The 17244-nt window shown below is 35.6% G+C and overlaps 1 protein-coding gene across 2 annotated transcripts in view; it reads left to right on the top strand.

The window, feature by feature from the left end:
* The window catches only part of PTPRT (protein tyrosine phosphatase receptor type T), a 687970-nt gene that overhangs the window by 367387 nt on the left and 303339 nt on the right, over window positions 1–17244 (top strand). For both annotated transcript variants that reach the window (XM_087959374.1, XM_087959375.1), the window contains exon 7: window positions 7044–7337. In XM_087959374.1, the coding sequence (XP_087815500.1) occupies window positions 7044–7337 (294 nt within the window). The remainder of the gene's footprint in view (window positions 1–7043; window positions 7338–17244) is intronic.

Below are 17244 nucleotides of genomic sequence, written 5' to 3' on the forward strand. Positions count from 1 at the left end.
GTGATCTCTTTTTGGATTGAAGTTTCCTTATTGTTATGGGTAATCTGTTTTTTGTTTTGTTTTGGGAGTTGTTGTTGGTACATATAGTTTGATGACTCTTTTGACTTCAAGTAAAAATATGTTGTAATGGTCTTCAACAGTATTGCATCCAGTGAATAGAGATTGCCAATCAAGGGATTAGAGATCGTTAACTATAAGATCGTAGTTGCCTTTTTTGAAGTTATAATTGGGGATTACGTCATTGTGATGATTTTTGTGTGGACATATGTTGAGAGAAAAGTCAATCATATTGTGGTCACTGCTGGAAAAGGGTTCTTTAGTTTGTATTCCATAAATTAAATTCAAACTATTGCAGAAGATGAGATCGAGGCAGTTGTTTAGTCTAGTGTTGTTGGTTACTAGTTGTTCCAGTCCCAGATTTGTAACAGCATTGTAGAAGGTTGTGTATATGGGTTCAGTTGTACATTCATTTAGGGTCCAGTCAATATGAGGTAGATTGAAGTCACCAAAAATGATAAAAGCATGTAGGCAGGATGCTTCCCATGTTAGTAGTGTATTTAGCTTGTTTACATGTTCGATGTCATAATCAGGTGCTCTGTAACATAGTAAGAATCGAAATGTGATATTTAAGGATAGTTCACAGATGATGGTCTCAGGAAGAGCAAGCTCCTGGGTAACTTGGATGTTTTTTAGATATAAGGACTTTTTATAGAAGATAGCAACATCACCTCCTCTACGAATTTCACGATCTGATCAGTAAACATGATAGTCTCTTACTGTGGTAATGGAGTCAGGGAGAGATGCATTGAGACATGTTTCACAGATAAATATGATGTCAAATTTAGCCATGTTTAGTAAGAGGAGAAATTCAGGTATTTTATTCACAAGGCTTCTTGCATTGAGTAGCTTGCATTTAAGGCCAGCAGTAGTTGGAATTGAGGTAGTTAGGGGCGTGCGTGCCTAGTCTTGGGTGATGGTGAATTGGTTGAGGTAGGATTGTTGTTGAAGGTTAAAGCTGAGTTGTGGGTTGTGTGGCTTACTTTTGATACAGTCAGCATGGTAGTCAATGTACAGGTCTTTCTCTCCATTGTCTAGACGTTTTTTGAGTTCAATGCAGAGTACACGGGAGTGGGCACTTTGCTGTATGGTTAGGTCAGGGCGACAACGGAGGTTCTTATGGTTGGTGTTGGTTTTGGCGAGTGAGTTTATTGTATAAATGAATTTACGTTTGCTTGATTCATTTTTGCAAATGACCCTGCAGAAGCGTGGGGCCACAGAGCCGTCTCTGTTTTTGAGCTCTCGGCCAATGCAGGAAATGTCAAGTATTTCATCAGAGGAGATGCTTGATGCTTGATAATCACTGATGATGTATCGGACAGTTGTGATGTCATCATTATCATAATAATTCATAATATCATAAAAATTCAAATACCAATTTGACAAATTTACAATGGATTTTTAAAGATTTTATTAGGATTTATTTTATTTTGGTGGCCTAACCTATTTAATTGAATGTCTAATTTCACTGTTTAATAATTAGTTAAAATTTTAGAAAAAATATAATAATACTGTACATTATATTTAAAAATTATTTTATTGGAAGAGGCAAGTATTTTGAATGTGCTTAATGCAAGATGAAGGATATTTTTAATTAATTTAAATGGTCATCATGACACTAAATGGCTAACAACACTTGAAAAAACAAACATAAAATACATGTCTGGCAGTCAAGGTAAAAGCCAACTGACAACAATTAACATAACCTTCTTATGGGCTGTAACTAACTACAGTAGAACCTCTGGTCATGAATGCTTCTGACCACGACCAAATTCAGTGATGACCAAAACTTTCAGTAAATTTTTGCATCTGGTCACAAACAAACACTTGGGTGGTGACCAAACTCAACTGCATTTTCTGCTTACGCGGCGATTTCCCATTCCACGGCATTTTTTTTTTTTTGTAGGCACATGCACAGTCAGTCTCACTTCCAGACATGATCAAATTGGGCTGCGACCAAAGTCATGGAACAGATTATGGTCCTGTTCTACTGTATAGCATTTAGCAATAGCATTTAGACATATATACCACTTCACAGTGCTTTACAGTCCTCTCTAAGTGGTTTACAGAGTCAGCATATTGCCCCCAACAATCTGGGTCCTCTTTTTACCCACTTCAGAAGAATGGAAGGCTGAGTCAATCTTGAGCCTGCTGATGTTGAAACTGCCAAATTGCAGTCAGCCGGCAGTCAGCAGAAGTAGCTTGCAGTGCTGCATTCTAACCACTGCACCACCGTAGCTCTTAATCCAACCACATGCATGAGGACACAGCCTTTTCTTCAGGGTTAGGCAAGGGCTAACAGAACCTATCTTATCTCTGGAAGGAGGATGTTCCAAAGAACAGGCATTGCAACACAAAGAGTTTGTTTACCTAGTCTTGCAAGATGGCATTCCTTTAATGACATTATCCATGCCATATCTCTCCTATTAGATCTAACAAGACTGGTAGTAGTCATTGGGGAGAAATGATCCCTCAAATGACCTGGTCCCCTACCATAAAGGCCTTTGTAGGTAACCACAAGGACCTCACATTGCACCTGAAAACATATTGATAGACAATGTAGAAGTGTATGTTTAGTGAGAAGTGCTCATTACTGCTCTCACTGCTGCATTTTGAAATAATTATAGCTTTCATGGACAGCCCCTAGTATGGTATATACATCCCCTAGTATAATTCACCTGCATATGGCTAAGGTATAAGTATCTGTGGGCAAGGCCTTTCAGTCCAGCAAAGGGTGTTATTTCTGCATACATGAAAAACAGGTGGCAACTATTTTCATTGTAGAAAAGCCTTCCTGCCCACCACTGCCACTTGTTCCTTGAACAGGACCTATGACCCACAAATTACTCATTTTATTTGGGGTAGTGCAATACCATCCAGATCAAAACATGAAGGACCTGGAATCTGGTCCTAAAACCCAAAGTCAATCGGTCTCACTAGGGCTGACTTAAGCCTGTTCTTACCCATCTTCCCCACAGCATCCAAACACTGAAATGGAGCCTTCACAACATTAATTGGTTGACCTGGGGTAGAGATGTAAAACTGAGTATACTGATATCACACCATGTGTTGTCAGATGACCTCACCCAATGTAGGTGACAGGAATGGTGACAATGTTGAATCCTGAAGCATACAACAAATCAGAGACTGTAGCCTAGACCTCCCACTACCCTAAATCAACACTGACTGGAACAAGCCCTGGTGAGAAGAATGGGAACTCATTCAATATAATGTCACCCACTTCTAAAACCCAAATTAGTTCAGAAAGTTATCATTATCAATGCTATTGAAAGATATTAAGAAATCAAGAAGAACCAGTATAGATGTACTACCCATTCTTTTCCCATCAGAGATCATCCACAATTACAAGTAATCATGCCACTTCTGTCCTGTACCCAGGTCCCTGTAAACCTTCCTTCTAAAAGAGAAGGTTGAAAACAGGCACAAATAAGCGCACCAACGTGCCTACTGTCCCTGTCCTATTGTTTCTTTTATTTTTCTTTTATTTTTCTTATATGTACCCATTTCATGTATTCATAACTATGTATACACTTATACTTATTATCTTGTAAACAATTGACAAATCAAATAAATAAATAAAATAAAATAAAATAAAATAAAATAAAATAAAATAAAATAAAATAAAATAAAATAAAATAAAATAAAATAAAATAAAATAAAATAAAATAAATAAAATAAAATAAAATAAAATAAAATAAAATAAAATAATAAAATAAAATAAAATAAAATAAAATAAAATAAAATAAAATAAAATAATAATAAAATAAAATAAAATAAAATAAATAAAATAAAATAAAATAAAAAAATAAAAATAAAATAAATAAAATAAATAAAATAAAATAAATAGCTAGCTAGCCCAGGACAGTCAAATCTACCAATGGTTTCTTGGAAAGGAAGCAAACCATTGCCTGCTTAAGTGTTGACGGGAACAATAATCTGTGAAAGAAAAATTAATCATTGCCACAATCCAATTGCATATCAACTCCTAGGAAGCCATAACCAACTAAGAGCGAAATGGTTATAATGTACAGGTAAATGAGGAATCCTGTAGCCTTCATCAGGTTAGGTAAGTTTTTTGTAGCCATCAAGCTAAGCAGTGTTGTTTTTTCCCCATTTCTTTGCATTTTACCAACTTTTTAATAAACTTTCTATGCCCTTTCATCTAGGGTATGGAAGAAAAAGTGAAGTTGGACATTTCAACAGGAATGAAAAAAAAACCATGGCTTAGAATTTAGCAGAGCATAAGTGGATGCATTCATGAAAAGAGGGTGGAGTACTTATTTCCTGTTCATATTTTATTAAGGTTCTTGAAAGCAAAGTTGTTCAGAAATATGAAAGACATGTGGTTTTGGTAGATGTGAGGTATATCACCACAAACTCTTGTTTTATCAAGCATGTCATAACAATATAGTATAGTTACAAATGCTGGTGTGTGATAATTTATTTGATAGAGCCACCAAATTTATGCTTGAGAATTGGGTTTACACAGCACATCGAAATAATTGATCTCTTTCAATTGCTCTCATTTCTCCAGATCAGCGTACTATATACACAGTGTATGTGTATCCATAAGTTATGACAAGCAAATTAATATTTAAGGGAAATTGAAAAAAACCCCCGCCTTTTCTATTTTAAATTTTAAAATAGACAGAAAATAAGCAGCAGAAATAATAATTTTATTATTTTATTTGTTGTTTTATTCTGGTAGAATAAAAATAAACATATTTCAGTTATTTTACAAGTATGACTCTCATCATTATTATCGATTTCATGCTTTAGTTTCAGTGAGTGCTTCATTTAACTCTATATGGCTAACCACATTCAGTTATAATGCTTTGTTTACCCATGTTTTCTGGATGTTTAAATTTGTTAATATGTGCTTTTACCTCACACTTATACATATGAACCTCTTTCTTTTTAGTTACTGTGGCTTTGGTAAAGCAAGCATAAATAATTCAGCAAAATGGTCTGATCAGACCTTTTTAAAATGCTAGTTCCATCGAATGATGCAGTTATTTTAATTGGAAGGATCACATTTAAAACAAGGGGTCAGTGTCCTCTACCATAGGAGACATAGTCACCTTACTAAGTGCCTTTATAGAGTCAGCTTATATGTATATATTTTCCTCAAAATTATCTAAAGATCACAAATAATTCTGGCTCTCCAGATATTAAAAAGTCCTTCCCTGCAAAAATAAAAATAAAAATGGGGGGCTTTAAAAAAACACCTTAAAATCTATGTTCTTCCTTCTATCACAGTGGTTTCTCTTAAAAATAACTGCCCTTTACTCCAGGCAAACAGTAGTTTTCACCAATATGCTGAATAAATAATGGCAGCTGTAGTTTTGATAAGATAAAAGTGATTTAGAACCCTAGGTAAGCATGTTCATCACACCTGTCATCTGTTCCTGAAGGAAACTACAACTTTTCTTGGGCTTGTAATCACAGAAAGGCTTGTTTGATTTAAGGATGTCCTGACAAGTGTGATAAGCATCTCCACAAACACTGAAAACAACCCCCTTTGTATCCAGATTGTCCCACAGATTGCTTCAGTGTGAACCATTACTGGGATCCATAAGAGATTTAATCTGTGAGTTAAGGACAAGTTCTTAGTCATTAAAATGTTCTCAGAGTTAACAGAATAAGACCTGCAAGGTATGTACATCTTTTCCAATGGACATAGACATGGATTATCATGTACATATTGCTACTTCATATACAGCGTTTTTCTGCCAATTTCATCTTATTGAGAACTTTGTTTCAGGAACCAGATTTAGACTGGGATCCGGGAATGTGAGGGGAATGTAAGAAGTCTTAAATATTTATTATATGCTGTGGCCCCAGTTCATATTAAGCTCTATGCAATTATAGTTTACATTGCCAGAAGGAGAATCATTTATTAATATTTATGGATCTGTTTTGGGACAATGCAAGTCTCAGGCATGTTGATGATGATTCAGTTGGGACAAAGGATAAAAGACCTCCATGTTGATGCAGAAACCCAGGCTGAATGTAAATGTCTTGTGTGTCTACTCTTGGAACGCTATGTCTACCCCTTATTCTCCTATGCCCATTCACTTTTATCCTAAAATCATTCCATTTTCCAGGAATGGGAAAAGTTGCCAGCAAATGTGGTAAACATTATTTTATATATTTCCATGGACAATATGTTTTCTTGGCATTAGGTGAATTAATAATTGTGACCTGCTGGATGGTTTAATACCAATATGATTGTGAAGAGAGTAAAGTTAAAATGTAAATGTACTCATAAAGTAGATGTGTAAGAGGAAGGGAAGCAATTTATGCCCGTACAAATTGGTCCTCAGTTTACATTCATTCATTTATAAGCAGGGATTACTTATTGGTGAAATTAAGGATTTGTAGGGTTCTTTTGACTATTTTGGCAGAGCCTATTGAAAACAGCAGCGTTTCGCAACTTGTCTTTTTTTTTTTCAGATTTGTTAAGACTGCAACACCCAGAATATACAGTATAATCAGCATGAGTACCATTAGAGGTTTCAGAAATTAAAGTTGCAAAACAAGTGAAGATTGCCAGATAGAAAAATACTGGTAGATAATTTGTGTGCAAGTTCAGTTCAGAACTTACACTGAAAGTTAATTAAGCATCTGCAATTGTATTCTTTGTACTGGGTAGGTCACCTGAACATGAATACAAAATTATTTCAAATGTGATTATTTGAGAGGTATGATTTATCAAAGGAGCTGCTTTTTTTACATAAACAATATACTGAAAATAAAGCTATTTGTTCCAGTGCTAAAGTCTAGATAAGTATTTAAGAAATAAATTATTTCTATTTCTCCTTTTCTTTCCTATAGGTAATGCTTGAAAATAACCTATTGTTTCTTTTACATTGCACAATACCTTTTCAAACACAATACCTTTTCAAACAAACACCCCCCCCCCACAGTGTTTATAGATCTCTTTTTGTTGTTACTTCTTTCAGAACCACCCACTCCTATTGCTCCTCCAGAACTTCTAGCAGTTGGAGCCACATACCTATGGATCAAACCAAATGCCAATTCCATCATTGGTGATGGGCCCATCATCTTGAAAGAAGTAGAATACCGTACAACCAATGGGAATTGGGCCGAAACCCACATTGTGGATTCTCCCAATTACAAGTTATGGCATCTTGATCCTGATGTGGAATATGAGATCAGAGTGCTTCTTACCCGTCCTGGGGAAGGGGGAACTGGACCCCCTGGGCCTCCTCTCACAACAAGGACAAAATGTGCTGGTAAGCCACTATCCTTTATGAATTCTGTACAAGACATACAAGTTATTTTGTAACAAGGGATGAAAAGAGATTGATGTCCTGTCTTTGCCTTTCTACTTTTATTCTTTAATTGTCCACTTATTGTCCAGCATAATTTTCCAGTTATTTGGGGAGTAAGGATTTAATTTTGTCTACAATACTGTCAGCTCAGTGGTGGGATTCAAATTTTTTTGCTACTGGTTCTGTGGGCATAGCTTGGTGGGTGTGACAAAGTTAGTTCTCCGAACTACTCAACATTCCTGCTACTGGTTCTCCAGAACTGGTCAGAACCTGCTGAATACCACCTCTGTGTCACCTGTATTATACTTTTTAAGTTCTGGGTAATTCTTTGTACAAAAGCAAAGCAATAATCTAGATGAAGTTTTTTTTTTATTTAGTTCTGTTTATTTTATCTTCCTAAAGCATGTTTTGAAAAAAAGGAAAGAAAAAAAAGAAGTGTGAATTTATTACTCAAAATAGCCTGGACTTTCTGCTTTGTACATAATAAATTAAGTCTTAAGCATTAAGCAATTGCATTTTTAAAAGATTTAATTTTCTCAGTGCAAAATTAATATTAATAAATCCACTTTAATAATATCAGAGTGGAAACATGCATGTTTTTCTCTTTTTAAGTATGCTGACTATTTAACTAAGTAGTGTTTTCTAATTCCTGAGTGAAATCCCTGCTCTCAGTGAGCTGTTTTAGACAACAAAGTGTCTTAAACTCTTTATGATATATTAAAAAGATCAGAGCTTCTAAAGTAGCACATGCGGTTAACAAATAAAAACAAAATTATTTCAATAAGGAAAGATAAAATGGTTATATAGAGTTCTGGTAATCACCCTGCATCTGATGTGGATGAAGCTGATTTTTTTAAAAAATATTTCTAGTTAGTAAAAAGTTTGAGAAATTGAGCATGCCTGAAGGGTGAGAGCCATTACTTGCACTTTGCACAATGATTTTTTAATTATATGAATGAAGAAAGCATTTGTCATTGGCAGCATCTACTATTTTTTCTCTTCCTGACAAAAATGTCAATTCAGTCAAGGTTTAAGTTGTTAAATTACTTGTATATAAAACCCTAAATATCCTTGGACTAGAATACCGCAGTAATCACTTTCTTGTTACAAGGCTGTAGATAGCCATATTTTGGACCACACATTAGTTTATGTGTTGATAGGGATATGGAGGGAATTCCAACCTGCTCACTGCCCTGGCCAAATCAGATTGACAATCAGCATAAAATCTTTAGGATGACTTAGTCCACTCAGATTCATTATGGATGAAGATTTTTTTTCTGGTGGGTACTGAAAAGGAATTGTTTGAGCTCTTTTTGACTTTGGAGCTCAGGAAGTAGATAGTGTGGCTGTCACTTCTTGGCTTAATCCACACACTTCCTGGCTTCCTAAACAGTTTTATAGGGCTGTAACAAACTGGATCTGGGAAGTGTTTAATGCATTATTTTGGAAGGAGTGAGGTCAACTACCTGCCTTCCCTGGAGCCATGTGTTTTTGATATATGTCTCTAAACTTTTATTCCACAAGAAGGCTATTGAAACTGAGCTTAATATATAGCTACAAAGCATTCAAGAGAAAACAGATTGCCTAGTCTCTTTCAAATTAATGTTCAGACTTGGCATGAGATGGAGATGTCCTTGATTGTTTTTGTGGGTGACCTCCATCCACCACAATTTAGAGAAGGATAGTGCCTCATAGTCCTTTTCAACATCTCTACATCCTTTGAAATAACTAACCATGGTACCCTTCCAGGAGCTGGGATTAGAAACATTGTTCTGACCTTCCTCGGTATTTATTTATTTATTTATTTATTTATTTATTTATTTATTTATTTATTTTATTTTATTTTATTTTATTTTATTTTATTTTATTTTATTTTATTTTATTTTATTTTATTTTATTTTATTTTATTTTATTTATTTATTTTATTTTATTTATTTATTTATTTTTATTTTATTTGGTTTGTCAATTGTTTACAAGATAATAGGTATAAGTAAAAACATAGTTATGAATATATGGATACATATAAGAAAAATAAAAGAAACAATAGGACAGGGACGGTAGGCACGTTGGTGTGCTTATGCACACCCCCTACAGATCTCTTAGGAAAGGGGTGAGGTCAATAGTAGAAAGTCTAAGGTTAAAGTTTTTGGGGTTTGGGGAAGAAACCAGAGAGTCAGGTAGAGTATTCCAGACATTGACCACTCTGTTGCTGAAGTCGTATTTCCTGCAATCAAATTTGGTGCGATTAACCTTGAGTTTGTATCTATTGTTTGTTCTTGTATTGTTATGGTTGAAGCTGAAGTATTCATTGACAGGTAGAACATTGCAATGTATGATTTTATATACTATACTTAGATCGGACCGAAGGCGGCATAGTTCTAGATTTTCTAGGTCTAGAATTTCAAGTCTGGTGGCATAAGGTATTCTGCAAAGAGTAGAGGAGTGGAGAATGCTTCTTGTGAAATATTTCTGGACTTTCTCAACTGTGTTAATATCAGATACATAATGTGGGTTCAAGACTGATGAGCTGTGTTCAAGTATTGGTCTAGCAAATGTTTTGTATGCTCTAGTTAGTAGTGTAATATTACCAGAGAAAAAGCTACATAAGATTAGGTTAACAACTCTTAATGCCTTTTTGGCTATGTAGTTACAGTTGGCTCTATCACTTAGATCATTAGAGATGAGTACTCAAAGATCCTTGATAGAGTTTGGATCATCAACAAGATCTTGACTAAAGATCTTGACTATTCAACCTGTATTTTATTTTCTGATTTTTTTTTGCCAGTATGTAAGACAGAGCATTTATTTGTTGAGATTTGAAGTTACCATTTGTTTGACCATTCTGATACATAGTCAAGGTCTTTTTGAAGGGTAGCAGTATTGTCTGTGGTGTTGAATAGCTTTACATCATCAGCGAAGAGGACGCAGTTGTTCTTAATATGATCACAGAGGTCATTTATGTAGAGTATCAAGAGAGTTAGTCCTAGAAGACTGCCTTGGGGGACACCACTGTTGACAGGTACAGAATTTGATAGGACACTCCCAATTTTGACCATTTGTTGTCTGTTTGATAGGAATGCTTCTATCCAGTTATGCAGGTGTCCAGAGATACCATAAGATTTTATTTTTAGGAGTAGTTTGTCGTGTACCACTGAATCAAAGGCTTTACAGAAGTCTATGTAGATTGCGTCTATTACTTTGCCCTGATCGAGTTGTGTAGTCCATATGTTTTTGCAGTGTAAGAGCTGCAGATGGCAGGATATTTTTTTTCTGAAACCAAATTGTTTATTAGAGAGTAGGTTGTTTGTCTCTAAGTGGAGGATAATGGATTGGTTAATAATTGATTCCATGACTTTACAGGTGACGCAGCATAAAGAGATTGGTCTGTAATTTTCAACTAGGCTGGGGCCTCCCTTTTTGAAGATGGGGATGACCGTGGGTTGTGACCATAGTTTTCCATTGTCTAGAAGCTGTGAGAGTATTGACAGGACAAAACAGGCTGAAGTTGAACTCGGGTGCAAGAAATATTTTTTTATAGATTCTCTGCTACACAGTATACCTTGTTCTGTCTCTTGATGGAGTGACAGTGCCTCTGAAAAAGCAAGCTCATGGTTTGGGGTTGTCCTGAAAACATAGCTTTTGTTAAATAGGCAGACAGATACCATAGTTAACTTGTGTTTGTCCAGTTTCACCTGGTACTTCAGTTTTGACCCTCTCAAAACTCCAAGGACCTTACAACAATAATTCATGCTCTCCCCACACCTGTCTGTTCTATTGCAATGCATTCTGCATGGGGTTGCTTTTGAGGATCATCCAAAAGTTTCCATTAGGGTTTAGAAAATGTCATATAATGGCCAGAATATAACGGCCCAAGTGCTGGCTGGTAGACACCAGCATAAGCATGTGCCTCTGTGATCCAGGCTCTATACCAATTCTCTATTTGTTCTTAAATGTATGTCAAATTGCTGTTTTTATGGGGTGTGACACTGGGGGGATCACCTCCTCCAATTGGTACTCAACACCATCCCAGGAGAATCTATTTGATAATCCAAGAATTTTGTTTGTTGTCTTATGGTCATTCATGAAAAGGCCAGTACTTTGGGGTTATGCCTACTCTTTGGAAAGCTCTCTTCCCAATAACTGAGGGACACCTATGGTACATTGTTCATATTTTCAATTACATCTTTCCTGTTTGAGTAGTAGAGGCAGGTTTTTTTTATTTCCTATCCATTTTTAATGTACCACTTTTACAATAACTTTTTTATTTGATGTTGCTTTATTCTTTTTTGAATTTGATTGCAAGGTCCTTTGAGATATTTTATGGGAGGCAATAGATAAATCTTTTAATATTTATAAATAAAAATCAGATGATGAAAGCTTCTCCTGGTATCATGGGAAGCTTTTTCTTCTTTGAAACTTTATTACTGCATGGGAAAGGGCAGAGTAAGAATGCTTTATAGATAAATAAATGTATGTTTGCCCCATTTAGAGACAGGGCTATTTTAGGGAACCTACACCATCATCACCTCCCCTTCAACCCTTGCTCCAAAGGTTTTGGTACAAATAAGAGAATGGAGTTGGACTATAGCTATCATTATCTATTATAATTGGCTAAGCTGTCTGGGGCAGGTAGGTAGGTGGGTAACTTGAATTCTTAATCTCTGTTATAATGCTGTAATTGGAAGGGAGAATATTAAGGAATAATGCAGCCAGAAATGGCTGTTGTAACACTGAAATGAAAAGCAAGGCAAAGCGGGGGTTAGCTAATGGTTTAAACATTCCCCCTTCCTACTACTTTTGCAAGTTCTGTCTCTATTTTAAGGGCTGAAAAATAGACTTCAAAATGGCACTAAAATGACTGCCTTTCATACATTCAATTGTGTCTTTTTGGTGGTCTTCAAGTAATGTTTTGAGCTTCCTTTGTTCTCTTCCCATCTTGGTGAATTGACTTTTTTTCCCCCAAAAGAAACTGTACCAGGCTTAGCAATCATAAGATAGCTTTTGAGACAGGAAAGAGTTGCTCTAGATGCTGCAGGTGGCATAAACAGTGAGAAATGTGGATAATAACATCTCACCCAGCTCATTATGGGTGATCATCATGCATGTTTCATTTCCTGTTTAACTTTTAAAAACCTATGCTTCTGATATATACCACAGCCTGCAATCAAAATTGGTTTTGTAAAGAATTGTTTTAAGTAACTCCAGTCACAATTTCTGATAATTATAGATTGTTTGTTGTCTTTTGTTTGTTATAATACTTGAGGCTCAGTCTTGGTATTCAGCTACAGAGTTTTTAATACAGATGTCAGTGCTCCTGAGAGATTGTCATGTAACCAAAGAACTCTTTAATACGATGTTCTACATCTGCTGTGCTTCATGCAACTTCCAATATTAGTGTCTGCCCCTTTTCTTTGTAGATGTTAATGTAGCCTTCGAGCTATAAAAGAAAGATTTTCCAGCATTTAAATTATGCCTAGTTCCAACTAAGAAGGAAATCCATGAGTGAACATCTGTTTTACTGTGAAGGAAAGTATTTATGAGAACATTAACCACAGAAAAATTACACTGATTTCAAGTTGCATGCTGATGTTTCACTAAATAAAAAGTGAAATTGCACATTTAGACTTGCTGTGTTTTCTGATTACTATGACATCCATTTAGATTTTAGCTTTGTGGGCTAATATGTTAACCCTAATATACACTCTTGCTGGTCAAAAAGATTTGAGAAGGATTTCAGGAAATTGTTTGTATAGGACTGCTTCTATTATTTAGTACCTTAAAGTAGCAGAGTTTGAATATCACACAAGAGTAATAAATTGTCAGCAGCATAATATCTTGGCATGAATGGATGGACAGTATCACTTTCTATTCTGCTTCAGGTACCAAAATATTTTGACTTGGTTCTGAACTTTTAACAATTTTCTGTCAGAAAATAGCATGTTTTATTCGTGTTTCTTTACATGGTGGAAAAGATAATAAATTATAAACATTAAAATATGTTTTTACTCTCCCTAAAAATTCCAATTTTCTTTCAATCAAAGTAATTATATGATCAGGTTCACAGTTCAATGTGAGTTAGAGAGATTGTGACATAACAATTTGTGATGGCTGGAATACTTGATCATAAAATGGATGTGTTCTTTCAGAACTTGACAAAAGCCTTTGATTTATTAATAAGAATAAAAATTCAGAGTGAATATTGGTTATGAAAAGTATTGCTTTACAAAATGATAGTTTATATTAGCAGTATGTATTTTATTTATTATTTCATTGATCTGTTAGTTATAATGTTTTTGTAACATAAAGTTTATGAATCCTTTGATATTCACAAGCTATGTTCAAAGAAAGCCTGCTATCTGATCTTGATAAAATTTGTGTTCTTGTTAACAAAAAAAAAAAAAAATGAGATAGAAAATAATGTTGCCATTGAAGAATCTGGAAGGAAGAAAGGAAGGAAAGAAGGAAAGAAGAAAGGAAGGATTTTGCTTGTATGTTCTGGTAATCCCAGACTGAACTTAATCATAAGTACACTAACGTGTGTGTGTGTGTGTGTGTGTGTGTGTGTGTGTGTGTGTGTGTGTAAAAAGATGTTTTGGCAGTTAATACAATTTGTGCTTTGGTATACAATCTGCCCCATTGCAATCATTTCATTGTTTTTGTTTGTTTTGCAGCCTCTAGTAATCAGAGAGCAAAACAAAATCTCATAAAGTTATATTCAGTACTTTAGTTATCCATTTATTTAACAAATTTATATAGCTGCCTATCTATACCAATGAAACTCTGGATGGCAAACAAATGTAAAACATAACACGGAATCATTGGTTATTGCCTGATTAAGGATTTGCACAGTTGCAGAAGGGGAAAGAGAACATTTAACATGGAAGTTACTTGAAAAAAAATGATTTTTCTAAATAGCTACAAGTTCTGGAACAAATTTCACAAGCATCTTCAGAATTGTGCTATGTGGCCTAATACACATTTCTTCATTTTACTATTTTCTTTGACACTGCTCAGTCCATTAAATTCATATAAACTAACATATCAAAGCAAAACAGAAACACTCCCGACATTTATTGCCTATAAAATACTAAGCTACAGGCAGAATTTGACTGATTTTTTTTTTTATAAAAATGAAATAAATGCAACCTTTTACAAAGAAACAGATTTTATTCCCTACCCTATGGAAGCATATTTCAGTTAATACCTATCTCTATGGTTGTTCTTCATTCTGATATATTTAAAAACTGGGTTCTAATTTTTTGCTTGTTTGTTTTTCATCTTCCTACTAAGTAAACAGAATTCAATAAGTGCCATTATCCATGCCAGCAGCTCAAGAAAGTTTATCAGACATAATGCTATAAATTGAGCTGATGTGGTTCCTATCTTCAAAAAAAGGGGGGAAAAACAGAGCCAGGAAACTATAGACCAATCAGCCTAACATCAATACCCAGGATGATACTGGAAAAGATAATTAAAAAAAACAGGTCTGCCAACATCTAGAAACAAGTAAAGTAATAACTTACAGTCAGCACGGGTTTGTAAAGAACAGATCATGCCAAACCAATCTTACTTCATTCTTCAACACAGTGACTAAATTAGTAGACCAACAAAATACTGTGGACATAATATATTTAGATTTCAGCAAAGCATTCAATAAAGTAGACCACAACCTACTTCTTAGTAAGCTAGAAAAAAGTGGAATACATAGCACCATCACCAGATGGACTCGCAACTGGCTGGCAAACCATACTCAACGAGTAGTCCTTAATGGGTCTAAGTCTACATGGAGGAAAGTAAGCAGTGGGTTGCCACAAGGTTCCTTCTTAGGCCCAGTACTCTTCAATATCTTCATTAACAACTTAGATGAGGGAACAGAAGGGGAACTTATCAAATTTGTAGATGATACTAAGCTGGCAGGAATAGCTAACACCCAAGAAGATAGGTTCAAGATCCAGATGGATCTTGACAGACTAGAATACTGGGCCATATCTAACAAAACAAAATTCAATGTAGAGAAAAGTAAAGTTCTACACTTAGGCAAGAAAAACCAGAGGTACACATATAGACTGGGTGAAACCAGGCTCAATAGCAATAACTGTGAGAGGGATCTTGGAGTCCTAGTGGACAACCAGCTAAATATGAGCCAGCAGTGTGCAGCAGCAGCCAAAAAAGCTAATGCAATCCTAAATTGTATTAACAGAGGGATACAATCAAGATCAAGGGAAGTACTAATACCACTCTATAAAGCCTTAGTAAGACCACATCTAGAGTACTGCATCCAGTTTTGTTCACCACATAATAATAAAGATGTTGAGACTCTAGAAAAAGTACAGAGAAGAGCAACCAGGATGATTAGGGGACTGGAGGCTAAAACATACAACGAACAGTTGCAGGAACTGGACTTGGCTAGTCTAGTAAAGAAAAGGACCAGGGGAGACATGATAGAGGTCTTCCAATATTTGAGGGGCTGCCACAGGGAGGAAGGGGTCAAGCTATTTTCTAAAGCGCCTGTAGGCCAGACAAGGAATAATGGATGGAAACTGAACAAGGAGAGATTTAACCTGGAAATAAGGAGAAACTTTCTGACAGTGAGAACAATCAACCAATGGAACACCTTGTCCTCAGAAGTTGTGGAAGCACCATCACTTGAGACTTTCAAGAAGAGATTGGACTGCCATTTGTCAGAAATGGTATAGGGCCTTCTGCTTGGGTGGGGGGTTGGACTAGATGACCTACAAGGTCCCTTCCAACTCTGATTATCTGTTATCTGTTAAACCATCACTGAGATAAACTTCATTACCAAGCATTCATTTATGCCATCAGCAAAGAGCAGATGAAGGAGAAAGAACGGGAACAGCAACATATCAAGTTGGCTTGAAAACAAGCATCGTATTATTCCTTCTGGTTTCAAATATTGCCTTCGAATTGACAGGGGAGCCACCAGGGGTGGGATGCTACCGGTTCTGCCCGGCTCTATAGAAATTGTTAAGTGAGTCTTTTGTGACCTTTTTGACACCCTTCTTAAGTAAATAACTACAGCTGTTAAGTGAATCGTGTGGTTGTTAAGTGAATTTGGCTTGCCCCTTGACTTTGCTTTTTGGAAGCCAGCTGGGAAGGTCACAAATTGTGAGCACATGATCTGGGAGTTGTAATTCTTGTAAATACATGCTGATTGCTAAGCCCTGAATTTTTGATGACATGACTCTGAGGAAGTTGCGGCTATTGAAAGAACAAGGACCAGTTGTAAGTCATTTTCACAGTGCTGTTGTAACTGTTGGAATGGTCACGAAATGAATGGTTGTAAGTTGAGGGCTATATATGTTTGTGCATGTGTGAGTGTGTATGTGTAATGTAGCTGTTGCTTTCCTTCATGATTTCTGCCTCTAGTCTAGTCTTCAGCCTTTGTATTCCTGGAGACTTCCCACACAAGTACTAACTTGCTTTAAAGAGCAAACAGATAGTCCTTTCAATCCTCCTCAACAGTGCAGGCTTGGATTCTCTTTCAAGCTAGGAGTTAAATTTTGTCTTTCACCACCCAATTGCCATTCTCTAATACTCTTCTCCCACCATTTTATATGTGAGAGATACTGCATGAAGAGATATGCAATAAATTAAAAAACATGTATAGAGAGGGTGGCTGGATAGTATAGATATTAGAGTGCCAGCTTTTGACATGGGAGATTGGAGTTCAAAAATTCATTACTCTGATTTTTCCCCTCATAGGGATCTGATGAGTACTCAAAAGGTAAGAGATATAATTATATAAATATTATATATTTGTTTTGCATACCTTAAGCACAAAAAACAAAGTTGATTCCTAAGATTACTATTGGCACTATTCCTATACAAGACCATAACACGTAAGTTG

Source organism: Notechis scutatus, chromosome 3, assembly GCF_049901735.1.
Source record: "Notechis scutatus isolate UNSWTSFEM ecotype Mainland chromosome 3, rNotScu1.2, whole genome shotgun sequence".
NCBI classification, from domain to species: Eukaryota; Metazoa; Chordata; class Lepidosauria; order Squamata; family Elapidae; genus Notechis; species Notechis scutatus.